At 34.6% G+C, this 23,006-nt stretch overlaps 1 protein-coding gene across 1 annotated transcript; it reads right to left on the reverse strand.

The window, feature by feature from the left end:
* Positions 1–1,630: 1,630 nt before the first annotated feature.
* On the reverse strand, positions 1,631–19,509 carry LOC123535999 (organic cation transporter protein-like). The gene is made up of 6 exons (XM_053528789.1): positions 19,153–19,509; positions 11,523–11,753; positions 10,552–10,686; positions 9,949–10,152; positions 9,439–9,511; positions 1,631–6,160 (listed from the first exon to the last, which is right to left on the reverse strand). The coding sequence occupies exons 1-6, from the start codon at positions 19,314–19,316 to the stop codon at positions 5,939–5,941; spliced, it is 1,029 nt and encodes a 342-aa protein (XP_053384764.1). The 5' UTR covers positions 19,317–19,509; the 3' UTR covers positions 1,631–5,938.
* Positions 19,510–23,006: the final 3,497 nt, after the last annotated feature.

Here is a 23,006-nt window from a genome sequence, read left to right on the forward strand (position 1 = left end):
CTGGAAGCAAATTGCTTATTGAAAGGTTCTTTCCACTTTACAAAATCACGGTATTCAGGTCATGACATAATGAAGCACATGGAACAGTGAGCAATTGACTGCAATATTAACATTAAAAATGATATTTGACAAATTTTAACAGCATTGTACATTGTGAAATTAATAGAGTAAGGAGAGCGTTTGAAGCAATTGATGATGAGTGTCATTATTAGAAATTATTACCTTGCTTATGTAAACGTTTCGACTTTTCTATAAATTTTTGAACAACTGAGAAGATATTGCCGTTGAGGATGTCGTCCAAGGAAGGGTTTCCAAATAGCAACACCTGAAGGGAAATTTGGCATATTTGTGACATTGCATTGACTAATGAGTGCCGAATTCCAATATAGCGGTTACATTCGATGAGGTAGTGTTTTGTTGTCTCCCTTTAGCCACAGAAGCGGAGAGGAGTATCAACGATGTTTTTACTGAAAAGATCATCAGCAAGAGAGATACAGTTTGCACTGAGTCGGGCATGATACATTTGTAATTGGCGTTTTCCTACATAGTAGTAATTAGGAATTTTTGGTAGAAGTTAAGATCTGAAAGAATTGAGATTAGGAGAGTCTCGTATGTCTTCTGGGAGTTGGCTGAACAGTCGCGCAGCAGATAGAATAGTAGAATCATGATACAGAGAGGTCCTTGCTCTTGGGATACGAAAGTTGTTTGTATTTCGAAGATTATAGGATTATTTAGAAACAATTGGGGGATGAATGTCAAAAAGGTAAGATGGAAGGATGCCGTTTGAAAGTTTGTAGAAAAATGTTAGTTTATGATTTTTTCTACGACTTTCAAGACTTTCTCAGCCTACTTCGGCCATGAGTTTTGTAATAGATACCAATTTAGTCGTACCGGAAACTTTACGAGCGGCTTTATATTGAACTGTCTCAAGAGTTTCACATCCTGCATGAGAACAGTTGTCAAAGATTATATCTCCATACTCCGGAACTGGTCTGATGAATGACAGGTATAACACTTCAGGGGATTTACAATCGAGGATGTGCCTAAGTTTCCTCATGATATTGATACTTTGATATGCTTTTCCTAAGATATATTCGATATGTGATTTCCAGCGGAGATCTGACTGAAAAAAAGATGCCAAGGTGTGTATGTGTAGTGACATCGGTAATTTGTATATTACTCATAGACAGCTTAGGATGTAAGGGTGGTCGTGTTTTACGAGAGAATATTAGGGACTCGGTTTTCTAAGGATTGAATTTGACCAACCAACGAGAGGCCCAAGGTGAGATTGTAAGAAGGTCGGTATTATCCTGCCGGTGCACCTGCCCTTGCACGCGAACATTAGGGTTTGTTTTCTAGGCGCTAGCATGTTATATCTGAAGGGAGCGAGCTGTACATGCTCTACATGAGTCTATAGCTCTACCTATGCAGATGTCAGGATATATAGAAGTATAAGAGGCCGGGTGGCTCCGTCGGGAGTCTAGACCATATACTCTATTAAATAAATGGCCCTGGGTTCGATTGCAGGTCAGACTTCATTTCTATTACACAGTTCCTTCATACGGGGGACCTCTTCGGGTTTGTAATAAGTATATGGTTACTACACTACATAACACAACACAACACCAGCTCAAGGTTACTAGTTTTAATGAAGTAATAAGTATCTCTTCATAGATATAGTACTAAGCTCAACGTATGGTGTATAGATAATAAGCTCTTCGTAGTAGCTCTACATGATGTACAGTAGAGAAAGGATTCAATAACCGTAGTCAACAAGAGTATATCTATTAATAAGAATATATATGTATACGTTCATAGTGTTCTTGCACAATATAGTCTTCTAAGTCGTGTAGATCTTGGTAGATATATAGTGTAAATTCTATAGAGTTTATCCATAGGAGTTCTCTGGGTGGGGTAATTTCGGGGGAGACCACAAGTACCAGTTAGCATAAACTGGGGCTACTCATTATAGGGCTTTATTGTTTTAGAAATGTAGAAACAAACCTCGCTCTTCGGTCTAGGCATAAGTATGTTTACGCTACTAAGCTCTTCTAAATATAGAAGGTAAACAACATTGATGTAGAGCTATTTCTTTGACCTCTAGTAAGGGTCACCTTAACTTTAAGAGGAGATTTGATTGGCAAAGTAGAGACGGAAACCAGGGTATTTATACCCTTCATAAATGTTCCACCTACGTCATCAACATGACGACGCAGAAGAGCTCCGATAACGCCTTTCGGGTGTTTCCGTGGACATCGAACTCGATTTATTTGGTTTCGTAAAGAATCGAGCACAACCGGAAACAACCGAAGTAAACAACCAAGATGGCGTCTGACCTAGGTAGAGCAATGTAGAGATGAATATGATTTAAAGGACAAATAAGGGTCTAGGGGCCAAGTTGTAACGAATACCCGGGCTAGTTGGGTAAGGAAGTTGATAACCAATTGAAACAGATAGGGTATACCACCGACAACCATGGATAAGCTGGGAAAACGAAGAGGGGCGGCTGGCACTGGCCTCCCGGTGAAAATCTAAAATCTTGGACACAAAAGTAAATGGAAAATAACATCAAGTTCTGACAAGGCAGGTGCCTAACAGTATTTAGTATTTGAGCAGCGGAATGTGGGTCATCAACAACACTATAAAGACTGGTGTCGTCTGCAAATAAACGGATTTTCGCCCGTATATCAGTAACTGTGTCATTAATGTATAAAGAGTACTCTGTGTACACAAAAGCCAAGTCCTGTCAAAGAAACAGTCTATGACATTCCGTTATTTGTAATGCCAAAACTGAAATTTTAAGTGCAAACTTTGTTTCATTTGCTATCCTGTTTCATTTTAAAGTCATTACTGACAGGAAGTGTAATGACAATATGTTTTTTTTTGATCAAATAAATTAATTGTCCAATTAAAATATTATCAAACTACGATTCAAAAGCGGTCTTTTCAATTCGTATGATGATCACAAAATGATAAAACTTGGTTTATATAGGTCCAGTTATATCAAGGTATTGTAATAGTGTTCTTTTTCTATCAATGGCTGCTAAACGATCACATCCATTAAACCCATCCAGCTAGGCATAATCACTATTTAGGTCATTATTATTAATTCATCTGCATATAAAGCATGCCTTGATTTACGTAAATTAAATATCTTCAGGATTTAACGAGATTCTTCATACTGTGTCGTATTAAATACAACGTGAATTGTTAGATATTAATAATATTCAACCTAGTTGCAGTGCATATTGTACCCTTATCTGTGCTGATGCAGCTTATGCACGTTATATGAAACTGATATGCATTACAAATCTCATTCAACAGGCTCTTTGCCAATTGCGTATATAGCTTTACAGCTGACAAATGGATCCCATTGTCAAAATTATTACATACAATATATGATTTCGTGCTTAGTATCTCATTAGTTAAGGCATGCACACAGTATCTAGATTTTTGTTGAACTATCAGTCACAAAACCTTAACTGTAGTTTCAATTATAACGTAGTACATGATATCCATATAGAAGTTTATATTTGCCAAGAAAATTGTTGCAGTAACACAACTTTTGATATTTGCTTGTTAGCGTTCAATGCTTTCAAAGAATCTTAGTTCAAATTTAATTTACGTTCACAAAAGCAGTTTCAGTGTTCTGTGGTGGCTGTAAAAAGTCTCCCAATAAATGGACTCATTGTTATATTTTCTGACACTTATGGGATCATGGGGTCCCTCCAATATTTATGAATAGCAGAGTTTAGCTTAAGCCGGTACTGGCATTAGGGTATTGCACATTGCAATAGCTCTCATGAACAGATTCTGTCAAAACCAGATCTGCTATTATTTATTCTTGGTTGCTTTCTTATGCCAGTTTTTATTTACAATAAACTATGGTATGGTATCAGTTTTAGATAATATACTAGACAAATGCCGTCAAGAAAATGTTGAAAGTGGACAAATGGTATTTACATTAGATAACAAAATTTATAATATTACCTCACTTTTGTTTACAATGATAAAATTCCATTATCCGAGAAAGAGATATTTTGACTATTAAAACATTTTCAACCTTTTTGACACGTGACCAAACGAAAGTGACTGTCAGATCATGTGATCGGGCTGATATTTTAAATGTGTTATCAGGGCAAGTAACGACTTCAATTTTTTAGCCAAATCATGAAATGATTGCCTCCCTTGTATACATACAGTAGCGACGTCACTTTTCAATGTGCATACAACATTTCAGACGGAATTTAAAACAAAAGTTGAATTAGATGAATTAAAACATTTTTTAACTTTTTTATGTACTTAATTTTGTTCGTTATAATAAAGTATTATATGGCAGCGTGTGTGACATTGATATTGCCAACCCTCGAAACAAAATGTCACTAATTGGCTTTCGCCTCGGGAGACATTCTGCCCTCGGGTTGACAATATCAATGTCACACACGCTGCCATTTGATACTTATATAATAGCACTTAAATCTTACCTCAGCTGATTTATACAATTATGTAATGACTCAGAGCTAGGTGACTTCCTGGAATCTGCACTATCATTTCCATTCCTTTCATTCTACAATCACTACATAGACATCGTATTGCTGATTCACTCGTTGAGTTTACTGGATGTGTTTAATCCTTAAAATCTCATAAGGAAAGTGCCGCTTTTTTTAAAAGAATTATTGTGTTAAAGCTAGCACAGTTCATATTAAACGGAAGATATTGGCAATAATATAGAGAGAGATGCGACTGCGAAAAGAGCATTTTAAAAATAGATATTTGGAAAAGTTTTATAAATAAACCAAGACAAGATGGATTTCTTCTGTTTTGCAAAGCAAAGCCAGATACAGCCCATTTACACTCGTTCGAATTCAATATACTGTCACGGCAAATTCCTTATATAATGCATACAGTTTCATCTCGGATCTGTCGAGCGAGGATTTCTAAAGAAATGACCAGTCTTTAAATTGGCGATTTTCACACATATATATATGAAAGGCTAAATTTGATTTGATTTAATTGTTTAACATTAACATATCTTAGCTTAAGATGAATTGCATTTTAGACTTTGGGCTATACCAGGCATAATGAATTTTGCTCCTGACTGCAACAAAACATATTTAAGAATAACAACAGCAAACTCTTCAAATAGACAAATACTTCTGGCATGTCCTAAAATGTGATCACGTAACATATATTGTAATGTACAAGAAATACAAATAATATACTGATATTGTACAAGAAATACACTTAAATGGTACAAGACATACACTGGTGTGTAAAAGAAATATGCTGATACTGCCCAATACATTCTGTATAATAATATTGTACAAGAAATAACCTTTTATTTTAGGAGACATATCATATACAAATCATATATGTCAAATTAATACTTATTGGGGAATAAGTTTCATGGGTTTCGTTGTCTGGTCAATCCAGAATCTTAATTCCACCTAACAAGTAAAATGCCCACAAGTATTTCATATTTACAGAAACCATGAAATTTCAATGTTTTTACAGTATTAATACATTACACAAGACAAATATTTAATTTATATAGTGCCTATACTGATATGGTGCAAGAAATATACTGAAGTGGTACAAGACATAAACTGATATTGTGCAACAATTAAAGCGTTTGTAGGCCAACTGACTTTACAATCTGTGGTCCCACACTTCCACTTCTGACTTTTCGGTAGCTTCTCTTATTTCTCCTAATTTATTAAAAGAAGTTCTCTCTGATGTTTTCTGTGTTTAATTTACCATACTGTGCAACAACGAAGGTGTTTGTAGGACAACTGACTTTACAACCTGTAGTCCCACATATCCACTTCTGGCTGTTTGGTAGCTTCGTCTATTTCTACTAAAGACGTTCTCTCTGATGTTTTCGGTGTTTAATTTACCATATTGTGCAACAATGAAGGTGTTTGTAGGACAACTGACTTTAAAACTTGTAGTCCCATACATCCACTTCTGACTTTTCGGCAGCTTCGTTTATTTTTTCTAAAGACGTTCCCTCCGATGTCTTCTGTGTCTTATTTACTTCATCAAGAGTATCGGGAAGCTTAATTTTCAGTGTTTCCGGAAGCAGAAGAGTAAGTAGCCCTCCAATTAGTGTAATACCTCCATACAGTAGCAATGGATAAGTCTTGTTTCCTTTCAGGTCCTGAAATTGCACATGTTAAACGTGGATTAAGCCAAGACCTCAAAGCCTGCGATTAGAATGTTCTGAAATACGTAGTTTCATACTCATTTTGTCATCGAGTGAATGTTTGAAACAGAGAAGCTTATACTGCTGATAACGTTTACTTTAGACAGTGAATTTTGTTACTATTCCGTGTACTGTAGCGTTTACTTATTTTTATATTGAACAATTTTCAACACAATAATGTATGTAATAAGAAAAGTTAAAGAGTGATGCTTTGGTATCCCGATTTGCAAAATAAAACCGGAATTTGACAACGTTTAAAAATTTACAGATATGACAGGTTTAATACTAAATTACATGCTTACGTTAACACTTAAAATGGAAAAAGGTAAATTTTAATTACAAACTGAATTAAGCTTAGTGTATGGGTGGCACCACGGCCGGGAGTTTTTCAAAAAGACTTGTATGAGTCGTAGGCAAACATTACTATGTAAAAAATCCCATTTATTTTCACCACGCCGTGTTAATCGCTTATACGGTACAACAAGAGAATTCTTACCGATCCATTATATAGTTCAAGTTCAAATGAATTAAACTATTTCCAATAAAGCCTAATCTTGGTTCCCAATAGCAAATTTGTAAAGATTGACTGAACCGTTTAACAGTGCACGGACGTGAAATGGCTGCCAATAGAGAGTTTGAGATTTCAACCTTCGCCTTCCCCTTCAACGTCTCTCATATTTTGGGTAAAACGTCACCGATATGCGTGTATTTTATTTATATCAGACGTTGCTACTAAAGTTTTCCTTGTAATATCAAGTAAGCCTAAGACTTCTCTTTATTACTATGTGAAATAAAAAGCTTCGTTTAAGGATTTCTGCTTATGAAGTTATTCGATTATCCATATGTATAATTTGAGTAAATTTGATGCGAAACACTTTCAATAAGTATAAGAATAATGAAGTTTTGTATGGCTAATAATTTTAACTAAATACATTGAATTGAACCCGGAAGTATGAAGTTATCAACTGATTTTGAGAAGCATTGAGATTTTGTTCAAACTTTATCTTCTACGGCATATTTGTGTCCCCAGGCGGTATTGGTTATACTAGATGGGCCTTTTTGTCGTATGAAGTGAAGTTTTGAACGTCCGAAGATGTGATATCACGAAAGTCAAAACTTCAGTCTTTTTTCATCTACTCTGTCCCAATACTCGACACCAAAGACTGAAATCTGGATGGAGGCACATGGCAGGACAGTCATTGTACTTGAAGAATAAATAATTACGCGCGATTATCATTTTGTGGAACATTTTATTTTCAGTTCCAGATAAAAACAATCCGTTCCTGTCTGACACTTTATACGATAGTTGCGTTTTAATTATAAACATAAAATGGTACTAGTAAGACGGAAAATTCTTCTGAAGTATCAGACAATTTCAGATCTAAGATATCATGATGCGAGAAGTTTCCTGTTAGTCGTATGGGATAACTCAATTATTTACATGCACGGATCCAGAACCTAGCAGAGAAGCATTGTGGGTCAATCCCCCCTCTTTGATTCTTACATTTTACAAAGAAAATCGGTCTTGAAACTCGGAGTGACTCCACCCAACCACCACCACCCCTAAAATGGGTGACCCCCCCCCTCTCTCTCTCTCTCTCTTTATAATTGGTGTCCCCCTAACCGAAATTCATGGATCTGCACATGCTTTACTTTTAAAAAAGTATATTCAAACAAATACATGTATATACCCTAATGTTATTTTGTGCGACAATTTCCGTCCACCTAACATTTCTTGACTGTTTCGCTAGACACATGGTTACTTGGCACGATTATGTTGTGCTGTCTGAGAGTTTGGCATTATACAGAGTCAGGCAGAGTGTCATGCTGCCAAAACGTATGATATCACGAGAGTTTCAATGCGCTTGTTACATGTATTTATAACTTGTGTATATTGACTCATGTTATCAACATATCTTTTAAAAGGTTAAACTTTCATCAAGTACATTGTTTATGAGTGTCTACAAGTAAAACGCGTCCTTTAAGGAATTCGATGTAAAAAATATGAAATACTAGTCAACAGCATGAAGGATGAATCTGTCCTTTATATTTTATGGTCATGCCTTTTGTGTTTGCCTTATCGCAGTTGGTGTTTCATGTTTTTCTTTGAAAAATATTTACTGCATCATCTTTCAAGAACACCATCAACAATAAAATACGTTGATATGATTATCATTTTTATTTCCTCTAATGTATGAGTTACAATCGTACATTTTATACTGACATCATTTTATATAAAATCTAAATGTTTGGAGCAACACCAACGAGTTTTTACGTAATCGCATTAATATTCATGCGATAATCATATTAATTGAAATGTTTTTATTTAATTTTCGTTTTTAAAACCTCTTGTAAAAGCCGTGCTCTTTTGGACAATTGATATCAAAATGCACGAAAAAAAAAACGATCATAATTACGGATAAATTGAATAGGCGGATTAAATGAAATAAGGTTTATTCTAAAATTTGAAATCTCAAGGAATTTTAATCGAACTTCAACTTCATACGTTAACTTCGCAAGAGACGCTGAAGGGGAAGGCGATTGTTGAAATCTCAAACTCTCCAATAATTTCTTTTTCACAGACAAGCAACTCATTCCCTGCTATAAACACCGGCAGAATATTTGCATATCAGTGGCACCGACAACAGAATGTAATTCCTTTTTTGATTTATCTTACTTAGTTGCAGTGTTTCTTTTTCATGTCGATAATTAGGTCATTCATAAAGTCACGACATTTAGTCTTTCATTTTGCATAAATCTGGATAGTAACCATAACGATAAAAGCATTGCTTATTCAATATCAGTGCCAAAACAGTGTATATGTATGTGTCAAGCCAATACTGTAATGTATTTAAAAAAATTGAGTCATGAAACATAAAGAATCAGAAAGTCATATCTTTAACAAATCGTACATGTAACTGCTATATAGTAAGGTGATAAAGGTATGAGTAAGAACGGTTTCAGTATTATTCTACAAGAAATAAAAATTTACTTGATATTATCACCATTGCCCAACTGCTCCTTAGCATTGTTACACATTATAAACACAATGTACACTAAAACGTTTTATGGAGGCTAAGTATCCTGTAGACTGGTGCCCGTGTTTACTCTCTATGTTGTTTGGAAAGAATGATTCTCGATATACAGTCGGGTACCAGGCTAAGTATCCTGAATGTGATCACTATGACTAAAACACGTTATTGATAAAACGGAAAATCAAGCAAGATACTTGCCAGAGAAATCGTTTGAGGGGCGACTACTCCGCCAACCCTAGTCCAAAATGCACAACTGCCCATTCCAATATTTCTGGGGAAAAAAAGACGTTTGTCATTTATAAATGTAAATGAGTGATTGTTGACACGTTTTGTGTCATACTTTGTTATAAGCTCTTATCATAGAAACGGTATATCTTTCTATGAGTAATATATACTTTTGCATTGCTAAGTTCGCTCAGTTTCCTTATTGAAACAATATCGACTGTTAATTCTATTTTATACTAGCTGGTGTTCTGTCAGTTTTGTAAGAGGCTAGCTCTTCGGGAATTTATATCATTTCTACTGTCTCCTCGCTAAAATAAAAATTACGGTAAATTAGAGGCATGTTACCTACATCTTCATCATACTAACATGTTTCATGTTAAAAACTGTATCAGTCTTTGACCCTGGTTCGTTAGGTGTGCTGAAAGCTCGGAAGAAATCTATGTTTACTTTTTATTTTATAGTGAAAGAGATACAGGTTTTTACCTGACTGCTGTGGGGTAAAGCTCAGCCGTGTAGATAAAAATAGTTGCAAATAGTCCACCCATGGCAAACTTTCCTGCTATGGCAAATCCGCTGGCAATGTATGAGGCGTCAGTGCTTGACACAGCCAGGGGTATAACACCAGCAGTAATCATCAGGATAGAAGCTAATGTAAAATACGTAAGCAGTGGTCTCTTTCGTCCAAATCTGAAGAAACAAATTCATGTTGTTAACAGAAAGGAAAACATGTTATTATAATGATAATCATAAAAGACTTTTAACGACAAGAATTCATATTTGTGTCATTGTCCTTTTTTATGTCTTTTGCTTCAAAACGTCATCTTATAAGTTGCTTGAAAACAAATATAGCAACTTTAATAAGAATAATTAACAGGCCTCCTCATACCGTGTTTTACAGGTGTAATTAAGATCAACAATCTTTTTTAAAATCATTTCCGGTAACATAATTATGCACAATGTATCTTAAACTAATTGTACCTTTTATATACGACAACACTAAATATAGAACATCATTTAAGCTAAAACAGGTATGAATTTGTATGAGTCTAGATTGATAAAATACCAACTAACTGAAAATATAATTACCTTTTTGTAATGTAGATGACCGATACGTAAGCCAAGAATTCAACGGATCCGGCAATGAAGAAGTTGAGGTATTTGTTGCCAGGTAAACTGGTGAGTTGCCAGGTAAGGCCATAATATCCGACCGATATTGCAAACCTGTGAAACGTTCAAAGATATGGTCAACTGGAGTATATATAAGCTGGTAGAAATGTATTTTAATTCTACATCTGACATATACATGCAATGCCTGTCATACTGGTAGAGAGAATGAACAAGACTAAAAATTGTATGACAGACCTCAAAAATATTTTGGTGTCAAAGCCAGAATGTCATAATTTAATTTAATTCCGTTTAATTGTAAGAGTTGTTACCATTTAATTGAATTAAGTACATCTAATAACATCATATAACTTATTTTATAACTGATTTTAAGATATAAAATAATCAAATTATAGGTATTTATAAATTACTTAATGTATTTAACAATTTTCAGAAATAAAACATGATATTATAAAATGAAATTTTGATTGCCATCAATGAACTATCACAAACTGAATTTCTTATGTTAATAAATAAACAAATGTTTTGATTCAAAATGAATTTGTAATAAAATAAATATAAAAACTGCACTCTCTTTATCATCATCCTAACAGAAAGATTCCTACATTAGACATTACGATTAGTGATATCATTAATACAATTTGTTTTAAGATATAAAAAAAAACACATTTATTGACATCATTATGAAACGAATTGAGTATATCAAGAAAAAAAATCAACATTTTACGGTTAATACCACTTTTATGAGATAAGTGGAATTACAGTCATAATATGAAACAAAATATTCAAGAAATAGTAAAACGACAACATTTATCAGGTATTTGTTCTAAACAAATACTTCTGACATACTTCTGTTTGATTATATGTTTGTCAACATGCATTATTGTTCCAGTTAACTGTCACTAAAAATCGAGTTCGCATATTGTTCTTACCATATGTAGTATAATATAATACTTCTTTTTCGAAGTGTCCTGCTTCTCATCAGGTCAAGGACAGAATACTTCTGAACATCATTCTCTGTCTTAGTAAGTTGTTGTTTAATTTCGTCAAAGTCCTCTTTTGGAAACGTACATTTGTTCCAGGAACAAATTCTATTTATAAGGTTTTCAGCCTCTTCAGTTTTATTCTTTATTAGAAGCCATCTTAACGATTCCGGCATGAAACTGGAAATTTCACCATAAACATTTAAGTAAAAGAACGCTTATACTTAAAGATCACTTGTCTAAGATTAAATTCGTACTACATGTAAAATAACGCAATAAAAATGGAGAGGGGTTTGTAATGAACATTGACTTTAAGTGCGGAGTAGAGATTTCCCTCAAGCTCCCTGGACCTCCCTCGACTAATTTTAAAATCGGTTACCCCTGGCTTGTAATACGCATTTAAGCTTACTTAAGCAGTGACAGACTCGATTTGGAAGATGGCTTCAAATAGAAAAAAATGCATATCTTGAGGCAATCATTATTAGTATTAAGGACAAGGCAGCCGCCACGACCTTCTGCGTCTGGTAAAGTTGCAATAACCTTTTTGATCATTGACCTAGCTGTTTTTCTTATTAGAAGCCATCTTAACGATTCCGGTATGAAACTGGAAATTTCACCATAAACATTTCAGGGGCGTACCTGGATGATTTTGAACTGTACGCAAGATTTGAGCAGCAACAGCTACAAACCAAGCAGAAATGCTGCGGATGTGGAGTATGTGAGGGAAGGGGTCTCCATCTCCCGGCGGATTGGGCTTTTGGGGCCTTCCCTTGAAAATGTTGAAAAATGGTCCGCAAGAGATGCGTTCTCTTGCTATATTCCAGCGTTAATATATTTTGTTTGTCACATTTGTACTACATAATTATTACAAAGATAATCATTTAAATTCATAGTTTATCACACCGTGCATGCTCACTGGCAGGGATCTAAAATTGCAACTGGAGCAGCCCAGGATACACCACTGTTCGTATAGGGTCCTATGTAAATTTACCATGGAAAGTGTGTGCTTCACTAGCTCGATCGCTATGGCACGATACTTGGCCCGTACTAGTATTCATCAATAATCTTATCTAAGATCTAAGATTTTAAAATGTTTAATATCTATTTCGCAGATTTTTCCTAACTAAATGAATTATGCCAGACTTAATATGTTGAAAAGTCAGAGTTCCGTGAATTGCTCGTACCATACACTCAGGACAAAACAACTTTAAATCAACAGTAACAGTAGATATATAGTTATGTTTCAAAATATTTGCGACCTGAAAAACTGGGTCATTATATGATATGCTTTATTGTGCAACTGCCAAGACCCATGCAGGCATATTGTTTATCGCCAAAATGGACCTAACAATGTGTCTGTCAGTGTAACTGCATCTTAACTCTTACCTAATACTAACTGCTACACGTGTGAACAAATCCCATATTCGAACCGTGCGCAAAGCTGTTATTATCATTATTTATTATTTAATACCCTCTACAATGTAAATATCGCATACGTATTAGGCAATGAATGGAACGTTAACGCACACATTAAGGATGTACAAGATTTTTGTTGTTATCGTTTTTGAAATCTAGGTCAATGTGTAATTTAATGCATAACTTCTGCATCAGCATTTTAACAGGCTTTTGATAAATGTATCTACCCACACACTGCAAATATTTCAAGTTTTCTCACGCGAAACGTAACTTATTTCAATACTTATCTCTAGTTGCTGTAAACAACTTCTAATATTTACAAACGCAAATTCCAACTGCGTAAATTGCTAAATGGTATATCGGTATCTAGATTTGGATATAGATTGAAACCATGAAAACAATCTCAAATATCACATCAAGAGTATAATATTTAGAGTAACTTTTTTATTTCTCAACATTGGTTGATAATTTTTGTTCTGCTGCTGCTCTCTTGGTTTACCAATAAAACACATGCCATTTGAAATTTGAACAGCAGAGTAAGACGGGTGTCCTGTTTTTGTGCTAACAAATTTTCCGATATGCACAAATTGAGTACATCGAGGTTTAATGGACATACTAATAAACTTTAATGATGTGGCAGTTGAGTCCAGTAAGTCCAGGGATGTTCAAAGATAATCCGTCATAGATCTATTGTAAAGCAAATATTGGATTTACCTGTACTGGAAAATATTCTGTGTCGATTGGATTTGGGTCAACTGCCACATTATCAAAGTTTATTAGTACATAGTATTATGTTTGTATGTTTGTAGAAACGAGCGCTCGGTCGTTGCCGTAGAAAAGATTTGTTGTGTATAATGACGCACCGACACAAATTTAGGTCATATGGGAACTTTCTAGCTTTGATAGTAAAGGAAGACCCAAGGTGCCCCTCCGTGCATTATTACATCACGGGCGGCCACCTAGGTAGAACTACCGACCTTCCGTAAGCCAGCTGGGTGGCTTCTTTGCATGATATGTACAATAGAATCTCTTTGCTAAAAAATGACCGTGAAGTGATGCTCTAAATCTAAAACATCCAACTAGTATACATGTATATTAAATATAAATCACTGGCTAGACTTTTCGTACTAGTTTACAAATATTCATACTTTGTTTAGCTAAACATGCATTTTGTCTTATTTTAAATATGTTGCATAGTACTGTTTATTGCAAGTTTACGTAAACTAAACGTAAACATAGTAATTGTTCATATTTTCAAATGTAAAATTCGAATCCATAGCGCGCCTGTAGCTTGTATCCGCTTGTATCTTCGTAAGTTCGAAACCCAGAGCGAGATGTCTATTTTTCAATACGATCACGCTGGCTTTGTGAACAATTCATGGTTTAACCCAAGTACCAGTTCATGGCTAAAGTTATGTCCAAAGGAGGCACCCGGGTTCTTCCTCCCAACATTTAACACTGTTAAAAGCTGGATAGTTCTTTTAAGACACAAACACGAACTTGTAAGATATTGCAAATTTACTTTTATTGATCATCTTAATTAAACTTTCTAGACATTTCAGGGTTTACCTGCATATTTTCCATGGCATTAATACACTTGTTTCATTTGTATTGTTCCAATGTTTCTTTTGCCACCTGGGCATTTTGGTTCTTGTGAGACATTTTTATGCGTAATTTATTCTATAGGAAACTTTAACCAAGGGATTACCAATATACAAATATCCGTTCGTTTTGTCCTCGCTGTCAGTTTATGTATTCGTGCATGCGTGTGTTCGAGAGTGTTTCTATTTGTGACAGGCGTATTTGGCGGTCTGTGTCTCTGGCTGTGTTTGCTGTGCTCCATCATTCCATGAAATTTACACTTACATTTTACGTTTTTTCTATATTCGCGATTATCAATTAACACAAATCAATCTAATATTTAAAAAAAAACGAGTTTGATAATCCCATTAAGTCATTAAGATGATATTTTTCAAATAAAGAACTTTAAATAGCCACCTAACCTCCTTAGGCTTACATTTTATTGCATTTATTGCATTTATTGCATTTAGGCCTTTTCATTTTCACGGTGCCGAATTTGAATTGTACGCACAGGCGTATATGCGTATGCCCAGGTACGCCCATGCATTTAAGTAAAAGAACGATTATAGTTAAAGATCACTTGTCTAAGATTAAATTCGTACTACATGTAAAATAACGCAATAAAAATGGAGAGGGGTTTGTAATGAACATTGACTTTAAGTGCGGAGTAGGGATTTCCCTCAAGCCCCCTGGACCTCCCTCGACTAATTTTAAAATTGGTCACCCCTGGCATGTAATACGCATTTAAGCTTACTTAGCAGTGACAGACTCGGTTGGGAAGATGGCTTCAAATAGAAAAAAAAATGTATATCTTGAGGCAATCATTATTAGTATTAAGGACAAGGCAGCCGCCACGGCCTTCTGCGTCTGGTAAAGTTGCAATAACCTTTTTGATCATTGACCTAGCTTTTTTTTCTGTGTAATATTTTTCTCCCGCTACAGTAAATTTTCAAAAAGATGTCTTGCTGTTCAAAATGATAAGATATTTTTTTTTGTATTCACACGTCATTTCTCGTAAGTCTCAACGTGTTTCACCTGTGATACAAATGGTGTCACCCCGGTATAGAAGTACTTCCGGGTCGTTGTATCCTAGAAAGTAGTTCTTTGAAATTTTGAAGTTCCCAATTTAACGCTATCCCTACTTTGACATGTTATATTCCAAATGTATTTATTGATACTGTGTACATTTTTTGTCATTTCTGATGTCTTTAACAGTTGTTTTATGTGTGTTTTTCAGGATTACATTTCTGTGCAGAAGGATTAAAAAACTACACCAGACTGGTGGCCATGACAGATGTCAGTGGGAAATTTAAACATGGATAGATACTTTGATGTGTAGCAAAAAAGTTCATCGTTGATGGTGGTGTTTTTCTGTGATATATTGACTGGGATAGTTTTAAACTCTTCAGAAATACAGAGCTGTCAATGCTGCAATTTTGTTGTGAAATTCACAATCCTGTCCAAATGTGCTTGTTTTACTATACAGCAAAGAAGGAGAAATTAAAACGGGCCGACACCTATATGGCAAATTCAGAAAGTGGAATATCTCAGCAACCATAGGGTTTACAGTCATGAAACTCACACACTAGTAGCTGATAACAATACAAATCAGTGGCTCAAAGGATATTTCCAAGGTTTGTGAAATTTTAATTTTATTCAAATTTTAAAAATTCAGTAGTTGAATTTTCTTTGAAATTTGAGTAATAGTGTCTCCTCTTGATTTGTCAGTCTTCTACTATAGTGCAAAGCCCACTGAACAAGCAGGAAGCTTAAAAAGGCTATATAAAAAGAAGACACATAGTTTTTCACTTTAATTTTAAGAAAAAAATATAAATTTAAATTTCTTAAATTTTTTTAAAAAAATTTCTATTTCGCATAGCGTCTCTTTTCCGAAGAATTTATAAGTATATATATGTGAACATGTTACATAGTGCCGCAGTAGACCGTGGATGAACAGTGTCGTATGTGTGGAAGCTGTACATTTTGGACCGGATGGGTTATAAATGAGGCTATAGTCGGTTTCGTAACAGGAGTCGGAGAGAGCTGATTGCTTGTCGGGCCTGGATCTCGAACCGGTCACGGTGTTATTACACTGATGTTTAAAGCCAGTCAGCAGGCGTTCTGATATATGATATAAAGAAATTGCGTGAATGTTCATTCCCTTGCGTATGAGACGCATAACTAAATTACACGAAATAATTATTTTTCTCATTTCAGTCAAATCCGATGTGCTACCGGCATTTTGGCATTGAAGGACATTGCTTACCGGTGTGCCGAGTGCATTTGTCGGCATTATTAATGTATAACAAGTTTTCTTACACTGACAGGACATGGTTGTATTACACAGGATATTACATGGAGGTTGCTTCGTTGTGATAAAATAGTTGTTGTTGTTGTTGTGTTTGTATTATTTTATTTATTCATTGTTTTTCAGTTTAGAACATATTCCGAGCTTTCAGCTTCAGCCCGCATCAGGCCGTCGTCAGATACATTCTGCTATGAATGGGATGCTTCTATTCTGATTTGCTTTTCAGGTTTACAACGCATGTCTGTGTTACTAAGAAAATATTTAACGGGGCTGATTTCCTGGGTCGGCCTCGTGCAGTTTCCTTAATATGTATTTGTCCTGGTACCGACTGGAAACACAACTTGACGGTATTTGTATTTCAGTTTTGCTGGATTCATTCTACTTCATTCTTTAGATAGGACTTTTCCTGTTGGGACTTTTGTTCATGTTTTCTGTATGTTGTTTTTTCATAGCATTTAAAGTGTTTCAATTCTTTGAAATGTGCATTTCAGATACTTTGTTGTCTGTGCTGAAAGAGGCTGTCTGGTAATAGTTATTTTAATATTCTTTTCACTGTTTCAGCTAACATATATGTAGAAAATTATTCAGTTGCAGTGTTTTAATGACAGACTTCTGTAAAGTTCCTGAACCAGTTGATATCAGAATGAAAAGAAATGATAGGTGGTACCAATCTGTGAATATTATGTCACTTTTATATAGGTGTTCCTGATCACACTTAGAACTATACACACACACACTCAGCTGTTTCTCAAGAAAGGCTGACACCGGTTCACAATCTTTCTTTTGTCATTTGCAGGCGATGAATTCCATATGTCAGAAGGAAATTTAGAATGTACAACCAGTCAGCAGCTACCCATAAACCAGACCAACCTATTAAGTCGAGCGGGCAGAAGCTGTGATTCCAGTGTAAACACCGCAGAATGACGGCTAGTTTTCGGTAAGTGATTTACATGTTCCACCGGGGAATTGCCCTCAGGTCCTAATGTCTTTTGTCAGAACTGTAGCCTAAAAGTCTAGTACCTGCTTGACAGTTTCAGGGGTACTCTGAGCTGTGTCTGGCTCCAGTTGGAGTTCTTGACCTTCCGCACTTGCCTGCTTCCAAGATGGCGCGGATCGGCTTTGCATTTGGCGTTTCAGGCATTGTTCGGCTTAGCCGAAGAAATAATTCATTTTAAGATAGGCTGTGATGTATTGATCTGTTTTACTTCCAGTAATTGTCATAAATAAATCACATATTGGTCTTGCTTGTGGGTTTGGTCTTTCAATCATTAAAAGTTTCATTTTTCTGCAATTGTAGTGGGTAAATTATGTATTTTTTACTAAAAATTGCATATTTTAAAGTAAATACTCATTTTTATACATCATTTTTCAAAATAAATAAGCTTAAAGTTTCATAAAACATATATAAGCATTAACTAGTGATATCACAGTTGATTTCATGAAATCTGATTGAAATTTTCAGAAGGAAGGCAAATTTTTAATGTGCCCTTTTCTTCAAATTCCGGTTTCCGAGCCAATTTCTCCGCAAAGTAGGTCTAATGTTTGAAATGTTTCTGCGGGACAAAATTTTCTTTGCGATGACAATGTCTTGTGTAACTTTCTCGCAAAACCCTAAGTTTCAAGATTTTATGGGAAAAAATTTGGCTAAATTTAAAAAATTTGATAAGATTTAGGTGTCACCCCGGTATAGAAGTACTTCCGGGTCGTTGTATCCTAGAAAGTAGTTCTTTGAAATTTTGAAGTTCCCAATTTAAAAGCTATCCCTACTTTGACATGTTATATTCCAAATGTATTTTTTGATACTGTGTACATTTTTTGTCATTTCTGATGTCTTAACAGTTGTTTTATGTGTGTTTTTCAGGATTACATTTCTGTGCAGAAGGATTAAAAAACTACACCAGACTGGTGGCCATGACAGATGTCAGTGGGAAATTTAAACATGGACTAGATACTTTGATGTGTAGCAAAAAAGTTCATCGTTGATGGTGGTTTTCTGTGATATATTGACTGGGATAGTATTACTCTTCAGAAATACAGAGCTGTCAATGCTGCAATTTTGTTGTGAAATTCACAATCCATGTCCAAATGTGCTTGTTTTACTATACAGCAAAGAAGGAGAAATTATACCGGGCCGACACCAAATACATTGGTAAAATTGTGGAGACCGTAATGTCCTGAGTGCATTTCTATATTACACTGGTTGAGGGCAAGATATAACATTAAAACCAAGACATGGTTGGTTTGATAACATTTAATGAATGAAAAGTTACTTACCAGATGTACCATACTGAAAGTACACTAGGTAGAGAAATTGCTAACTGAAGGTAACGCCAGTCTCGAATGAGATAGGCTAACAGAGGTATGAGCATCACGCCGGTTCCCCAAAAACATTCCAAGATCGCTCCAGCGTAACTTCTGTGGTTCGGTAAAATTTCCATTGCTAATGTATAGAAGGAGGTTTGAAGTCCCTTCAATGATAAGAAGTTATACCTATGAACACGTTAATTGGACTGCATTAAACACAATGGATACTTTAAAGTCTTGTTTTAATAAATATGAAACGTATTATTTTCTAAAGAAAATATATTTGCCATTAATTAACTTTGAGTGAATATGACATAAAGGTGAAATAGGGATCCAAAGACCGGTGCGATAGATAGTTACAACTAAACTACAATACTCCCCTTCTTGACCGAGGTATTTTAAAGTATTGCTAAATTCCCTTTCATCTTACCCCTGGAAAAATCTTAAAATCAAAACCCGTATACCACGGCATAAAAAATAGCCCCCCCCACGAAAATTTGGAAAAAAGGGTAACAGCTTTTGGGTTTTTCCTTCCAAACATTTCGGCATGGGGCCAAAACAAACCAAAAAACATTACGCCACAAAAATGAAGTTGTTTTAGGGTAAGATAGGCATCACACAACAAGACTCCACTGAAAAATAAATATGTTTACATATTTGTTCTTGTTTCAATCTATCACACAACACTAATTTAACAGTCGACAAAGTCTTTTTCAAGCACTTCTGACCATTGCAAATTAATGTAATTTTCATTTAAAACAAGCAAAAGTTTTAATTTAAAACAAACATTCTAACCACAAAAATAACCTACACATCAGTAGAACAAACTTCTCGGTTTCTCTTCTTGAATGGTACGATCCAGTGCGAGGCGGGGTCAAAAAAAAGTATTTACCATTTTTTCTATTACGTTGTTTTACTAAATGTCGTTTTTGGGGAATTTTCTATTTCTTAAATATCTCTGTTTTATTTCCGACATTAAATAAACATCATCTAAAAAAAAAGAATTGCTTCCATTCTGAACAAATTTTTGGGAGGAATTGCTTATGGATTTCCAATTTGGGATTTCCTATTTCAAATGCGATCTGTTTCGCAAATTTTGGTCTAGAACCAGTATAAAAATTCCGTTTTTTACAAAGTCGATTAATGGTTTCAAAAAAAATTAAAACAATATATATGCTATATTTGAATCATATAATTTTTTAAACTATTTTGTACAAAACAAGTACATTGTCCGTTTTAAGGAAAACGAACCTTTTTCAGTCTCAGACTTGATCATGATGGAAAGGGGCTATATTTCGAAATCGGCTTTCAACATTATCTGCATTTGCAACCAGTGTTAAATAAATTGACAATACTTTCTCATTTATCTCTTTTTATTTCTCGCTTAACAAAACCCGGGAAATGGGACGGGGAAGACAAGAACGCCAATAAAAAGCGTCAACAAAGGTTCCAGACATAAAAAAAAAACAATATCTGGTCCTTTTATTTTACGTTCTACTACATTTAAACGTCGGGAATGACCGCAAAATAGCCCTTTATCAAGATTTGAACTGTCTTCTCGAACTTTTAAAAAACTTTGAGATTCCTGGGCTTGCAAACGGCACATTTTTAAGTTTAGCAAATTTTGTTTTAAGCCAATTAAAAGCCCTCCCAGAATTTCTATATCAAATTTCTTACCTTGTTGACAAAATTTCTAAAACCTCGACAGTTTAAAAACAATTTTCACACGATGTTTTGTAAAAACCGCTCACTATTTGAATCATATTCTTTCTGAAAATCACTACTTTTGTCGTCGCCGGACAGGGACCCGTAGTATTTTACCATAAATCCAAAGTACAAACCTTTACCCTTTTTCATTGGCGTTTTTTTGCGTTCGGGAAAGTATTTCCAAGAAAACGTGTATGACTCACTGAACCTTGAAAGCTTTGTACTGCGGGTTTTTCCGAATTTTTTAAAGTAACATGTGTTTTGGGTTTTATACCAAAAAAAACCCTAACACATACTAAAGACAGGAAATAATAAGCTAAAAAATAAAAAAAAACTTTGGAATCGTCCGGGGTATCCTAATTTTAAAAAACAGGGGGCCAGATTATTGCCATTTTCATTCCCAAAGCATCACGGTTGTTAATTTGTTCAAGTTTACTCGGCTTGTATTCTGTAAAAAAAGAAAACTAACTGAAAAATTCTCTTTTTAAAATTTTTTATTTAAAAATTTTCCCATTTTTTATACTAGACATAATTTTAATGTTTTTCCCAAATTAAAAAATAAAATGAAGCGCTTTTCTACCCCCCGTGACAATACCTTACAAAAATATTCCAAAATAAAGAATTGCAACCGAATATTAGCAGTACCTTTCTACTGATTAATCCATCCCTCGTTCGAAAACAAAAACGTGTTTCAAAATGAGGGGTTTTAAAAAAGTTTCACACACAACCCCTCAAATTTTTCGAATACACTCTGGAAACGTATAAAGGACAAATATATAAAAATTACCGGTTTAAAAAAAATGTTTACATACACTTTTTAAAATGACGTGTTTTAAATGCACCCACGCACTTTAAAAGGGTAAAAAACTTTAAAGATCAAACCCTTAAAATTACTTTATGGCAAATTTCATTTTCAAAATTTTATTCATTAGAGATGCATTTAAAGAAACAAAATAACCCAAAAATATTTTTAAATCCATTTAAAAAGCGCATTAATTGTTTTTTTTTTTGAAATTTTTTTTTTTTTTTAAAAGCTATTAAACTTTTGATTTCCCTATAAAACTCTTTTACTTTCATATTAGAGCCATAAGGGGAAATTTTAAAACTGAACTAAAATTTTTTCAAACCCTTTAATAAAATTTTCCCAAAACACTAATTATATCCTCTTTGAAAAAATACCTCCATGAAAATTTAAGAGAAAAAACACTCATTAACATAAATATGTTAAATAACAATGTACTGTTTTTAACAAAAACATCATTAACCAAAATCTTTAAACCCCTTTTAAAACCTTTTTTTAAAACCCTTTTTTTAGGGCAAAATATATTGCGACCTCGTTACGTAAAGATCACAACTGAATTGAAATCCAAAGACATTTGAGCCGTGCCATGAGAAAACCAACATAGTGGGTTTGCGACCAGCATTGATCCAGACCAGCCTGCGCATCCGCGCAGTCTGGTCAGGATCCATGCTAGTCGCTAACGGTTTCTCTAACTGCAGTAGGCTTTAAAAGCGAACAGCATGGATCCTGACCAGACTGCGCGGATGCGCAGGCTGGTCTGGATCCATGCTGGTCGCAAACCCACTATGTTGGTTTTCCCATGGCACGGCTCATTTTTCAAATTATTTATTTATATTTGTTTTAAGTCTATTTAATACACATTATTAACATCTTACATGTCACCATTCCTAAACTTTGAAATACTCTTAAAAATTAATTGTTAAAAATATGTAGACCAGAATGAGCCACTTGAATACTTTTTAGAAGAAAAAAATAGTCCTCAATTTGGGACACTTGATTCAAGGACACTACCAAATAGAGGTAGATTCAGGATTTTGAACTCGGAGGCGTGACCGGTCGTTACTCCTTAAAAATTCATTTTTGTTTGATATATAAGGAGACGTTAAACGTGCTAAAATTGTTCTGTTCCTTCTATGTGGTATCAATAATACTAATTTGATTAATTAAATAAATAATACTTAGACGAGTGATCGAGGAGAGCTGAAAATGTCATGGTTTATTTTTTATTTGAATAGAAATATCCGTCTCCAGGGTAATGATTATTTTACTTGAATAAAAAGGTTTTTGTTTGTTGTCTGCATTATAATATAAGATG

The sequence above is a fragment of the Mercenaria mercenaria genome, chromosome 17, assembly GCF_021730395.1.
Source record: "Mercenaria mercenaria strain notata chromosome 17, MADL_Memer_1, whole genome shotgun sequence".
NCBI lineage: Eukaryota > Metazoa > Mollusca > Bivalvia > Venerida > Veneridae > Mercenaria > Mercenaria mercenaria.

What these genes read in the sequence shown, in the direction of transcription:
- LOC123535999 (XM_053528789.1), bottom strand. Translation starts at nt 19,316, where the DNA reads ATGGAAATTTTACCGAACCACAGAAGTTACGCTGGAGCGATCTTGGAA. An exon ending in ATTATATTATACTACATATG is followed by an intron (nt 10,687 to 11,522) that starts GTAAGAACAATA and finishes AACGTTTCACAG; the next exon opens with GTTTGCAATATCGGTCGGAT. An exon ending in GTCATCTACATTACAAAAAG is followed by an intron (nt 10,153 to 10,551) that starts GTAATTATATTT and finishes TTGTTTCTTCAG; the next exon opens with ATTTGGACGAAAGAGACCAC.